At 44.9% G+C, this 11,679-nt stretch overlaps 1 protein-coding gene across 1 annotated transcript; it reads right to left on the bottom strand.

Annotated features, from left to right (window-relative positions):
* Positions 1 to 557: 557 nt before the first annotated feature.
* On the bottom strand, positions 558 to 1,499 carry LOC129626703 (olfactory receptor 2Z1). The gene has a single exon (XM_055546057.1). It carries the CDS (start codon positions 1,497 to 1,499, stop codon positions 558 to 560), a length of 942 nt encoding a protein of 313 aa, XP_055402032.1.
* Positions 1,500 to 11,679: the final 10,180 nt, after the last annotated feature.

Here is an 11,679-nt window from a genome sequence, read left to right as displayed (position 1 = left end):
TGGTCAAAAACGTTAATTATTACTAGTATAATTATCAATTCAATAACAAGGAAATCTCAAGTTTACAAAGTAGGGTCTTCCATTCATGCGTGTGTGTTAGTCACTCAGTCGTGTCAGACTCTTTGTGACCCCATGAACTGTAGCCTGCCAGGCTTCTCATGGAAGTCTGCAGGTAAGAATACTGGAGTGTGTAACCATTCTCTTCTCCAGGGTGTCTTCCCGACCCAGGGATGGAACCTGAGTCTCCTGCATTGCAGGCAATTTCTTTACTGTCTGAGCCATGAATGGAAGTCACCCTTCCATTCATGTAAATAGTGCTAAAAATAGGGCAAGAATACACTAAAAGTATATTTCTTTTTAATACAGGACTGCTACTATTGCTTTCCACAAGTCCATGCAAGAAAACATGAACCCAACTCCTCAAGGGATGGGAAGAAGCTGGACAGACACTTAGCCTTGGATCTAAGGCCTTAGCAGCTGCACCATAAATTGGTACTTCGGTGAGAGGGTGGAATGGAGGACCACTAAGATCACACCTGCAGCTCCCTCTGTGATTATCACTTTGCCCTGCGCCCAGCTCTGCGGAGAACTTTGACCAAAGCCATCCACACTTCCCGGTTCCTCAGGCTGTATATGAGGGGGTTAAGTGTGGGGGTGATAAGGCTGTAGAACAGGGAGACCATGTTGTCCTGGTGTGGGCTGTGGTAGGCACCCGGGACCATGTACATGAACACGGCTGCGCCATAGAAGAGTCCCACTGCTGTGATGTGTGAAGAGCAGGTGGTGAAGGCCTTGTGGCGGGCCTCCTGTGAGCGCATACATAGAACAGCCCCCAACACGTGGCCATAGGAGGTGGCAATGAGGGAAAGGGGAAGCACCAGGATCAGCACTCCCGAGGTGGACAGCGCCAGTTCATAGGCGGAGGTGTCTGCACAGGAGAGCTTGAGCAGCGCAGGAACCTCACAAAAGAAGTGGTCCACGGTGTGCGAGGCACAGTAGGGGAAGTGCAGAGTGATGGAGGTCTGGATGCAGGCATTGAGCACACCCGCCAGCCAGGAGGAGATCACCATGAGCAGGCACACCTGGGGCCTCATGAGCAGAGAATACTGCAGCGGGTGGCACACAGCCACATAACGGTCATAGGACATGAGGGCCAACAGGATGCCCTCAGCCACACCCATCAGCGTGAGGAAGAATATCTGAGCTGCACAACCCCCAAAGGAGATGGAACCTTCTCCTTGCAGAAAGTCTGAGGCCATCTTGGGGATGGTGACCAGGGGGAAGCCAACATCAAACAGGGAGAGCTGACCGAGCAGAAAATACATCGGTGTGTGGAGCCGGGAGTCCACGCAGATCAGGAAGAGCAGAGTGGTGTTGCCCAGAAGCCCCATGATAAACATGACAGCCACCAGGAAGAACAGTAGCTGAGGTGACCCTGAGCGGCTGAAGAGGCCCACCAGAATGAAGTCAGAAGCCACTGACTGATTCATATCTGTCATATTTTACACAACATACTTTTGCTGCAAGAAGAACTGGAGACCCATGGCAAGAAGCCCAAGTGGGGGCTGGTATGTACGTCTCATCCCACGTGCCAATGGCTATTGATTGGTAAAGGCTGCCTGGAGTGCCATCTTGAGAACTATGAGGTCACAGCTAAGATTAATAGGTAGAAAAAGCCATGATTGATTAGTAATGTCTGTCACAGGCATAGGATGGGAAAACCATAACTGGAACCTCTGAATGAGATACTTGGCCACACGTTGGTCAAGAGCTACCTACCTACTCTTTTTTTTTTTTTTAATAATAGCAATTTAGTTTTTCCCCTTTTTTAAACGGGCTTCCCTGGTAGCTCAGATGGTAAAGCGTCTGCCTGCAATGCAGGAGACCTGGTTTCGATTCCTGGGTCGGGAAGACCCCCTGGAGAAGGAAATGGCAATCCACTCCTGCACTCTTGCCTGGAAAATCCCATGGACGGAGGAGACTGATAGGCTACAGTCCATGGGGTCGCAAAGAGTCGGACACAACTGAGGGACTTCACTTTCACTTTTTTTAAACATTAATTTTTATTGGAGTATAGTTGCTTTCAGCAGTAAAACAATCTGCCTGCCTCGAAGGAGACATGTAGAAGACTTGGGTTCAACTCCTGGGTTGGGAAGATTCCCTAGAGAAGGAATGGCAACCCTCTCCAGTATTCTAGCCTGGAGCATTCATGGACTGAGGAGCCTGGTGGGCTACAGTCCATGGGATCAAAAAGAGTTGGACATGACTGAGTGACTAACACACACACACACACATAGTTGCTTTACAAAGTTGTGTTCCCACTGACTCTTGCAGTCCCAATTTCATGGCCCAAGTCAAAGAACACAACCCCAGTAGAACGTCTCAATACCCCTCATCCGAGTGGTGCTGGGACAAAAGCAGAAGTAATATTCCAAAAGGACTGGTAAATAGATGGAGTTGAATCAACAAACCAAGCAAGAAAATAGAGAAAGATCTGGGTCCAGTGGCCTGGATGAGAATCTGGATCAAAGAGAAATCTTATGAGCAAGCACTGGGATCAAATTGATGGTCTGGGGACTTCCCTGGTAGTCCAGTCTAAAATTGTATTAAATAAATCCTGGGAATGTCTCACTATTTCTACGGCTTCATAAAGAAAAACTTAAAAACTAATCCTTAACAATCCTTAACAATTTTCTGCCAATGTGGAACCAATCAATTACCCTAGTCACCAATTTTACCAGTCCCAGCTGGTAAAGTGTCAAGGGCTATTTAAGAGTCAAAATGAACCTAGTCTTGCTCTGTTCACTCACTATGCTCATCTTGAGAGGAGCTGACACCAACTGAGCACTGACTGTATAGTGGGTATCTGGCTATTTCACAGTTAACACTTCAATATGCCAATACTTTGGCCAGCTGATTTGAAGAGTCGAATCATTGGAAAAGACTCTGATGCTGGGAAAGATCAAAGGCAAAAGGAGAAGAGGGTGGCAGAGGATGAGATGAGACGGTTAGATAGCATTACCAACTCAATGGACGTGAACCTGATCAAACTCTGGGAGACAGAGGACGGGGGAGCCTGGAGTGCTGCAGTCCATGGGGTCACAAAGAGTCAGACATGGCTTCAGTTCAGTTCAGTTCAGTTCAGTCACTCAGTCGTGTCCAACTCTTTGAGATCCCATGAACCGCAGCATGCCAGGCCTCCCTGTCCATCACTGACTCCTGGAGTCCGCCCAAACCCATGTCCATTGAGTCGGTGATGCCATCCAACCATCTAATCCTCTGTCGTCCCCTTCTCCTGCCCTCAATCTTTCCCAGCATCAGGGTCTTTTCAAATGAGTCAGCCCTTCACATTAGGTGGCCAAAGTATTGGAGCTTCAGCTTCAACATCAGTCCTTCCAATGAACACCCAGGACTGATCTCCTTTAGGATGGACTGGTTGGATCTCCTTGCAGTCCAAGGGACTCTCAAGAGTCTTCTCCAACACCACAGTTCAAAAGCATCAATTCTTCGGCGCTCAGCTTTCTTCACAGTCCAAATCTCACATCCATACATGGCCACTGGAAAAACCATAGCCTTGACTAGACGGACCTTTGTCGACAAAGTAATGTCTCTGCTTTTTAATATGCTGTCTAGGTTGGTCATAACCTTCCTTCCAAGGAGTAAGCATCTTTTAATTTCATGGCTGCAATCACTATCTGCAGTGATTTTGGAGCCCAGAAAAATAAAGTCTGACACTGTTTCCACTGTTTCCCCATATATTTGCCAAAAGTAATGGGACCGGATGCCATGATCTTAGTTTTCTGAATGTTGAGCTTTAAGCCAACTTTTCCACTCTCCTCTTTCACTTTCATCAAGAGGCTCTTTAGTTCTTCATTTTCTGCCATAAGGGTGGTGTCATCTGCATATCTGAGGTTATTGATATTTATCCCAGAAATCTTGATTCCAGCTTGTGCTTCCTCCAGCCCAGCGTTTCTCATGATGTACTCTGCATAGAAGTTAAATAAGCAGGGTGACAATATACAGCCTTGACGTACTCCTTTTCCTCTTTGGAACCAGTCTGTTGTTCCATATCCAGTCCTAACTGTTGCTTCCTGACCTGCATATAGGTTTCTCAAGAAGCAGGTCAGGTGGTCTTGTATTCCCATCTCTTTCAGAATTTTCCACAGTTTATTGTGATCTACACAGTCAAAGGCTTTGGCATAGTCAATAAAGCAGAAATAGATGTTTTTCTGGAACTCTCTTGCTTTTTCAATGACCCAGCAGATGTTGGCAATTTGATCTCTGGTTCCTCTGCCTTTTCTAAAACCAGATTGAACATCTGGAAGTTCACAGTTCACGTATTGCTGAAGCCTGGCTTGGAGAATTTTGAGCATTACTTTACTAGCGTGTGAGATGAGTGCAATTGTGCGGTAGTTTGAGCATTCTTTGCCATTGCTTTTCTTCGGGATTGGAATGAAAACTGACCTTTTCCAGTCCTGTGGCCACTGCTGAGTTTTCCAAATTTGCTGACATATTGAATGCGGCACTTTCATTGCATTGTCTTTCAGGATTTGAAATAGCTCAACAGGAATTCCATCACCTCCACTAGCTTTGTTCATAGTGATGCCTCGTAAGGCCCACTTGACTTCACATTCCAGGATGTCTGGCTCTAGGTGAGTGATAACACCATGTTGATTATCTGGGTCATTAAGATCTTTTTTGTACAGTTCTTCTATGTATTTTTGCCATCTCTTCTTAATATCTTCTACTTCTGTTAGGTCCATACATTTTTGTCCTTTATTGAGCCCATCTTTGCATGAAATGTTCCCTTGGTATCTCTAATTTTCTTGCGCTTTTCTGGAGCAGCCGTGAAGAGATACCCCACGTCCAAGGTAAGAGAAACCCAGGTAAGATGGTAGGCACTGAGAGGGCATTAGAGGGCAGACAGACTGAAACTACAATCACAGACAACCAGCCAATCTGATCACATGGACCACAGCCTTGTCTAACTCAATGAAACTATGCCATGCCGTGTGGGGCCACCCAAGATAGTCGGGTCATGGCTGAGAGGTCTGACAGAATGTGGTCCACTGGAAAAGGGAATGGCAAACCACTTCAGTATTCTTGCCTTGAGAACCTCATGAACAGTATGAAAAGGCAAAAAGATAGGACACTGAAAGATGAACTCCCCAGGTTGGTATGTGACCAATATGCTACTGGAGATCAGTGGAGAAATAACTCCAGAAAGAACGAAGGGATGGAGCCAAAGCAAAAACAACACCCAGTTGTGGATGGGACTGGTAATAGAAGCAAGGTTTGATGCTGTAAAGAGCAATATTGCATAGGAACCTGGAATGTTAGGTCCATGAATCAAGGTAAATTGAAAATGGTCAAACAGTAGATGGCAAGAGTGAACATTGACATTCTAGGAATCAGCTAACTAAGATGGACTGGAATGGGTGAATTTAACTCAGATGGCCATTATATCTACTACTGTGAGCAGGAATCCCTTAGAAGAAATGGAGTAGCCACCATAGTCAACAAAAGAGTCCGAAATGCAGTACTTGGATGTGATCTCAAAAACGACAGAATGATCTCTGTTCATTTCCAAGGCAAACCATTCAGTATCACAGTAATCCAAGTCTATGCCTCAACCAGTAATGCTGAAGAAACTGAAGTTGAACGGTTCTATGAAGACCTACAAGATCTTATAGAACTAACACCCCAAAAAGATGTTCTTTTCATTATAGGGGACTGGAATGCAAAAGTAGGAAGTCAAGAAACACCTAGAGTAACAGGCAAATTTGGCCTTGGAATACGGAATGAAGCAGGGCAAAGACTAATAGAGTTTTGCCAAGAGAACTCACTGATCATAGCAAACACCCTCTTCCAACACAAGAGAAGAATCTACACATGGACATCACCAGATGGTCAACATTGAAATCAGATTGAGGTGAGGGGTATCTCCTCACCACCACCTGACCTGCCTCTTGAGAAACCTGTATGCAGGTCAGGAAGCAACAGTTAGAACTGGACATGGAACAACAGACTGGTTCCAAATAGGAAAAGAATGATGTCAAGGCTGTATATTGTCACCCTGCTTATTTAACTTCTATGCAGAGTACATCATGAGAAACGCTGGGCTGGAAGAAGCACAAGCTGAAATCAAGATTGCTGGGAGAAATATCAATAACCTCAGATGTGCAGATGACACCACCCTTATGGCAGAAAGTGAAGAGGAACTCAAAAGCCTCTTGATGAAAGTGAAAGTGGAGAGTGAAAAAGTTGGCTTAAAGCTCAACATTCAGAAAACGAAGATCATGGCATCTGGTCCCATCACTTCATGGGAAATATTTGGGGAAACAGTGGAAACAGTGTCAGACTTTATTTTTCTGGGCTCCAAAATCACTGCAGATGGTGATTGCAGCCATGAAATTAAAAGACACTTACTCCTTGGAAGAGAAGTTATGACCAACCTAGACAGCATATTCAAAAGCAGAGACATTACTTTGCCAACAAACATCCATCTAGTCAAGCTATGGTTTTTCCAGTGATCATGTATGGATGTGAGAGTCGGACTGTGAAGAAAGCTGAGCACCGAAGAATTGATGCTTTTGAACTGTGGTGTTGGAGAAGACTCTTGAGAGTCCCTTGGACTGCAAGGAGATCCAACCAGTCCATTCTGAAGGAGATCAGCCCTGGGATTTCTTTGGAAGGACTGATGCTAAAGCTGAAACTCCAGTACTTTGGCCACCTCATGCAAAGAGTTGACTCATTGGAAAAGACTCTGATGCTGGGAGGGATTGGGGGCAGGAGGAGAAGGGGACGACAGAAGATGAGATGGCTGGATGGTATCACTGACTCAATGGATGTGAGTCTGAGTGAACTCCAGGAGTTGGTGATGGACAGGGAGGCCTGGCGTGCTGCGATTCATGGGGTTGCAAAGAGTCAGACACAACGGAGCAACTGAACTGAACTGAACTGACAGTGATCTAAATGGTAATTTTTATGTATTAAAATTATGTATTGGAAAAATCCTGATGCTGGGAAAGATTAAAGGCATGAGGAGGAGGGGACAACAGAGGATGAGATGGTTAGATAGCATCAAAGACTCAATGGGTATGAATTGGAGCTAACTCCAGAAGATTGTGAAAGACAGGGAAGGAAGCCTAGTGTGCTGCAGTCCATAGGGCCTCAAAGAATCCGACACAATTGAGCAGCTGAACAACAACTATATATATTTATAACAATAAAAAAATAAACACTGACTATAGGTCTTGCTGTTTTTCTGTAATTTTTGGATGAGAAGCAGATATTCAGAGAAATCTGGTGACTTGTCCAGCAACAAGTAACAGAATCAGGATTTGAACAAAATAGGGATCCGATTCGGAGAAGGGAATGGCAACCCACTCCAGTACTCTTTCCTGGAAAATCCCATGGACAGAGGAGCCTGGGAGGCTGCAGTCCATGGGGTCGCTAAGAGTCAGACACGACTGAGCGACTTCACTTTATTTTTTCACTTTCATGCATTGGAGAAGGAAATGGCAACCCACTCCAGTGTTCTTGCCTGGAGAATTCCAGGGACTGGGGAGCCTGGTGGGCTGCCGTCTATGGGGTCGCACAGAGTCGGACACGACTGAAGTGACTTAGCATAGCATAGCATAGCATAGGGATCGGATTCCAAAGTTCCCATTTTTTCCTTTGCATTCTACACACTCCTCCCAGGCACTGTAGTTATACATTTCGAATTTGTTATACACACTCACACACACTCAGTCCTGTGTGCCTACAAACTTACCTTTCCTTCCAGGATTCCCAGGTGGTCCCACTGTTGATGCGTCTTTAAAGAGATGGGTTCTAAACCTCTGGGTTTTTGGAATCTCTAGCCTGAAGTTCTTTGGTGGCTAGAGACTCTGATTGTGATTCCCTTGTGTCCTAAGCTTTTGATAAACTCGTTCTCCTACAAAATCTCTCTTGGAAAAAAAAAAATTCCAACCTCCTCCAAGAGCTGGGCACAGCTAGCCAGGATCCACTCAGATCTGGGCTGGATTATCTTACTGTGACTCACAACATTGCTTCTCATTTGGGTCCAAGAGGATCTCCTTTGGCAAGTTTCCAAACTGTATATTACTCTTCCTTTCCCCATTTTCCTGCATGATGCCAAAATTTTGATCTGGGGGGCCCTCTGCTGATGCTGAGTGACCTGGGGAAAGGGGCTGGCATTATTCACTTTCTGGTTGCCCTTAAAACTCTCATATCTCTCCACCATGACCAGATAAGATCTGGACTCTTCATCCTCTTAATAATCAGAACCCTGTCACTGACATTGTTGATTTAATCCTCACATTCAATTACCCCTGCTCAACGATCCACAGCAGATCTTGTTCAATAAACAGTAGGTGAATGAACACATTCTGTGAGGGAAGCACTATTGTGTTAGAACTAATGTTATTGACAAATGGGTTGAGAAACGGTGAGTGACTTAACTAAAGTCACACAGCTGTTAAGAAAGCAGGCTAGGATTTGGAATCTGTCTTAAGGAGTCCAAATTCTGAGCACTCTCAACTCTGCATGTTGCCTCTTTCTTAGAGAAAAGGCTCCACCCTTCTGCCCAGGAGCTCAGAACTCAGAATTCCTCAGAGGAAGCACCCTTGTGGATGGCCAGTCCTCAGAAAGTGAGCTAAAGGTGCCCCAAACCCATGCCATACAAGTCGTTCTGGCATTGGCTCCGAGACCATGGTCAGGTACCAGTGCTTGGCAGCTTCCAAGAGCTTCTCTAGAAGATCAGCATGGCTTGACATTCAACATGGACTGCACATCAATAGAGATGACTTTCTGCTGTCTGGAGGACTGACTTTCTTAGGTTCATAACAACAAAGACAGACAGGGAATTAATAAGTATTCAATATAATAAGATAGCTGCCTGCCAGTTGGCAAATATCAAAGAAATAGACAAGAACCCATCTTTCCATTCAAGTACCTGTATTGACTCAAGCCAATATATCCATGGAAAACTTCGTCAGTTCTTTGGCTCCATCCCACCACTAATGCCTAACTTCTAAATCAAGCCTGCATCCCCAAGACCCCCAGAAGGCTGGCTGAGTTCCAAGTCCTCTGCCCTACTTACCAAGGTCTGTGTGTAGACTGAAGAACCTTTCTCAACACCCCATTTGCATGTCAACACCCTTCTTCTAGGATTGTCCCTGATAAAACCTCCCTGGATTCCAGTGCCATGGGTTTCACCAGCGTTTCCTCTGTCTCTGCAGACTTAGATGTCATCATCTAGGAGCTGAGACTCCAGAGAGCACTGTTGCATCATCAATCCCTCTGGGTCTTTCTGCTAGAGGGAGAATGAGTTGCAGCAGAAGCCAAGAAGCCTGGCTGTTTGGATTATCCCTGGAGGATAATGGAAAAAACATTCACTCATCTCAACCAAAGGCAGGATGGGCATCACTGATGTGGATCTTTGCATGTGACAGATAGCCAAGCCCTTCTTTGAGCATCTAATTAGGAGGAAGGGGTGTGGCAATGCATTACTGCCAATGGGCCCCATGCTCAAAAGAAAAAAATTCTGAAGTCCAGGATATTTCCTCTGCATTAAATAATGAGACAATGATGGTAGGGGAACAGTCAGGAGACAGTTTTCCTGGGTCAGGAAATTCCTTCCTCTAAACTCCATTCTTGAGGGGCCTTTAAGACTCAGGAGATACAATGGTCTAGACATAGATGGTTCTAGTGTTGAGAGTTTATTGTGTGCCCATGGCCAGAGCTTAGGGTAAGGATAGAGATCAGAGAGCCAGGCTACCCGGATCACGGATGCTCACCACAAGAATTCACAGGAGTGGCCAAGACTGAGTTACTGTTAGGGGATGCACACTGACTGAAATCGCCCTCCCTGGCCAGGCTCCATAGTAACCATTTGCATGAGTTGTTTTACAACAGGAGGTCCTGGTAAGGAACACGGAACTAATAAGCTACCGCCAACTGGAAGAGTTCAGGAAATGTCAAAAGGAGACACCACATGTCCGACCACCTCCCAGAATCCTTCTCATTGGCACCCATCTTGGCTGAACAAGGCTGCACCACCAGAAAGGACTCTGAGACAGAACGATTGGCTGAAGACAACCCGGAAACTAATCCCATCACCATAAAAGGGTTCCCTTACCCTACTGTTCTCCACCCAGGCTCCCTTTCCCAATAAAATCTCTTGCTTTGTCAGCACAGGTGTCTCCTCAGACAATTCATTTCCAAGTGTTAGACAAGAGCCCAGTTTCGGGCCATGGAAGGGGTCCCCCTTCCTACAACATTGCCAAGAGTGCTGCTTGAAACAAAGCTGAAAGAGATCAAAAGGTTCATTCTTCCAGTAATAAAACAAACAGGTCAGGGGGGTGCAATGTACAGAGTGGTGACTATGCTTAATAATATTGTATTGCATGTTTGAAAGTTGCTTAGAGAGTAGATCTTTTCATTTTTTTTAATTTATTTGGCTGTGCTGGGTCTTATAGTGGCATGTGGGAGCTGGCTCCCTGACCAGGGATCTAGCTGCCCTGCACTGGGAGCACAGTCTTAGCCACTGGACCAACAGGGAAGTCCCTAAGAGAGTGTATCTTAAAAGTTCTCATCATGAGGGGAAAAAAATGTGTACCTATGTATGGAGACAGATGTGAATTAGATTCATTGCGGTGAGCATTTTGCAATATATACAAATAATGAATCATATTGAACACTTGAAGGAATGTTTTGCCAAAAGTTTTCACTTTGTCTCAGGTTCAAAGGATTTGTTAACAAAATAAGCCTCTTATTATATACAAATAAATAATACAGGTATTTATTAGAAAATTATCTAGCTTACTTTCAACATACTAACATTAAAAGAAAAGAGAAGTCGAAAGAGCAGAGAATACATCACCAAACTGGGTTTTGACCAACATCCAGACTTCAACAAGCTGGGAAGTTTTGTGTCACAGTATATCTGGAGTCCCAGTTGGGAAAGGATGCCAGGCAGCGTGTTATACCACCTTACTCCATGGCATACTTTAGCATTGATCTCATTGCTTTCTGCCTAAGTCTGGATAAAGCTTCACGATTCAGCACAAGGTACAACCAAATTTTACAAACTGGATTTGACATTCATCATTAAATGATCTTTTCAAACTCTAGACCAGCACTCAAAGAAGTGGTGACAGTCCGCTTGGAGATAAAGAGCTTGCACCAGAAGGTTATATAGTACACTGCTTCCTTCACTGAGAAATGCTTGCTGTGTAAGAAATACCAGTTGAATGAAAGTTTAGTGATATTGATTTATGGTTTCTTCCAAAGTTCCTTTCTCTTCAATAAACAGTAACAGTTCATGGACCACAATTTGAGTAACACTGTCATAGACCATAGACACATGCTGGTAAGGTACCTGCTATTAGCCATTTCTGTGTAGCTGGTACCCAAGGCACATGAACACATCAATATTTATTGATGCAGACAGGAGGTTGGAAAGAGAAAATGAGATATGGAGAAGTGGCTGGTGGGTCTCGGATTCTCAACACCTACCACACTGATTTGCATCAAAGATGGATGGATGGGGAGTGACCAAGATGACAGAGTAGGAGGACTTGAGTTTGCCTATCCCCAAAGGCACACTTAAATTGCAACTATTTACAGAGCAGCTAAAGATGAGGAAGGCCTGAAGACTAACAGAGAAGATCT

This window comes from Bubalus kerabau, chromosome 1, assembly GCF_029407905.1.
Source record: "Bubalus kerabau isolate K-KA32 ecotype Philippines breed swamp buffalo chromosome 1, PCC_UOA_SB_1v2, whole genome shotgun sequence".
NCBI lineage: Eukaryota > Metazoa > Chordata > Mammalia > Artiodactyla > Bovidae > Bubalus > Bubalus kerabau.
This window is presented reverse-complemented; position numbering and strand designations above follow the sequence as displayed.

Coding starts and splice junctions, on each gene's coding strand:
- LOC129626703 (XM_055546057.1), bottom strand. CDS start 1,499: ATGACAGATATGAATCAGTCAGTGGCTTCTGACTTCATTCTGGTGGGC.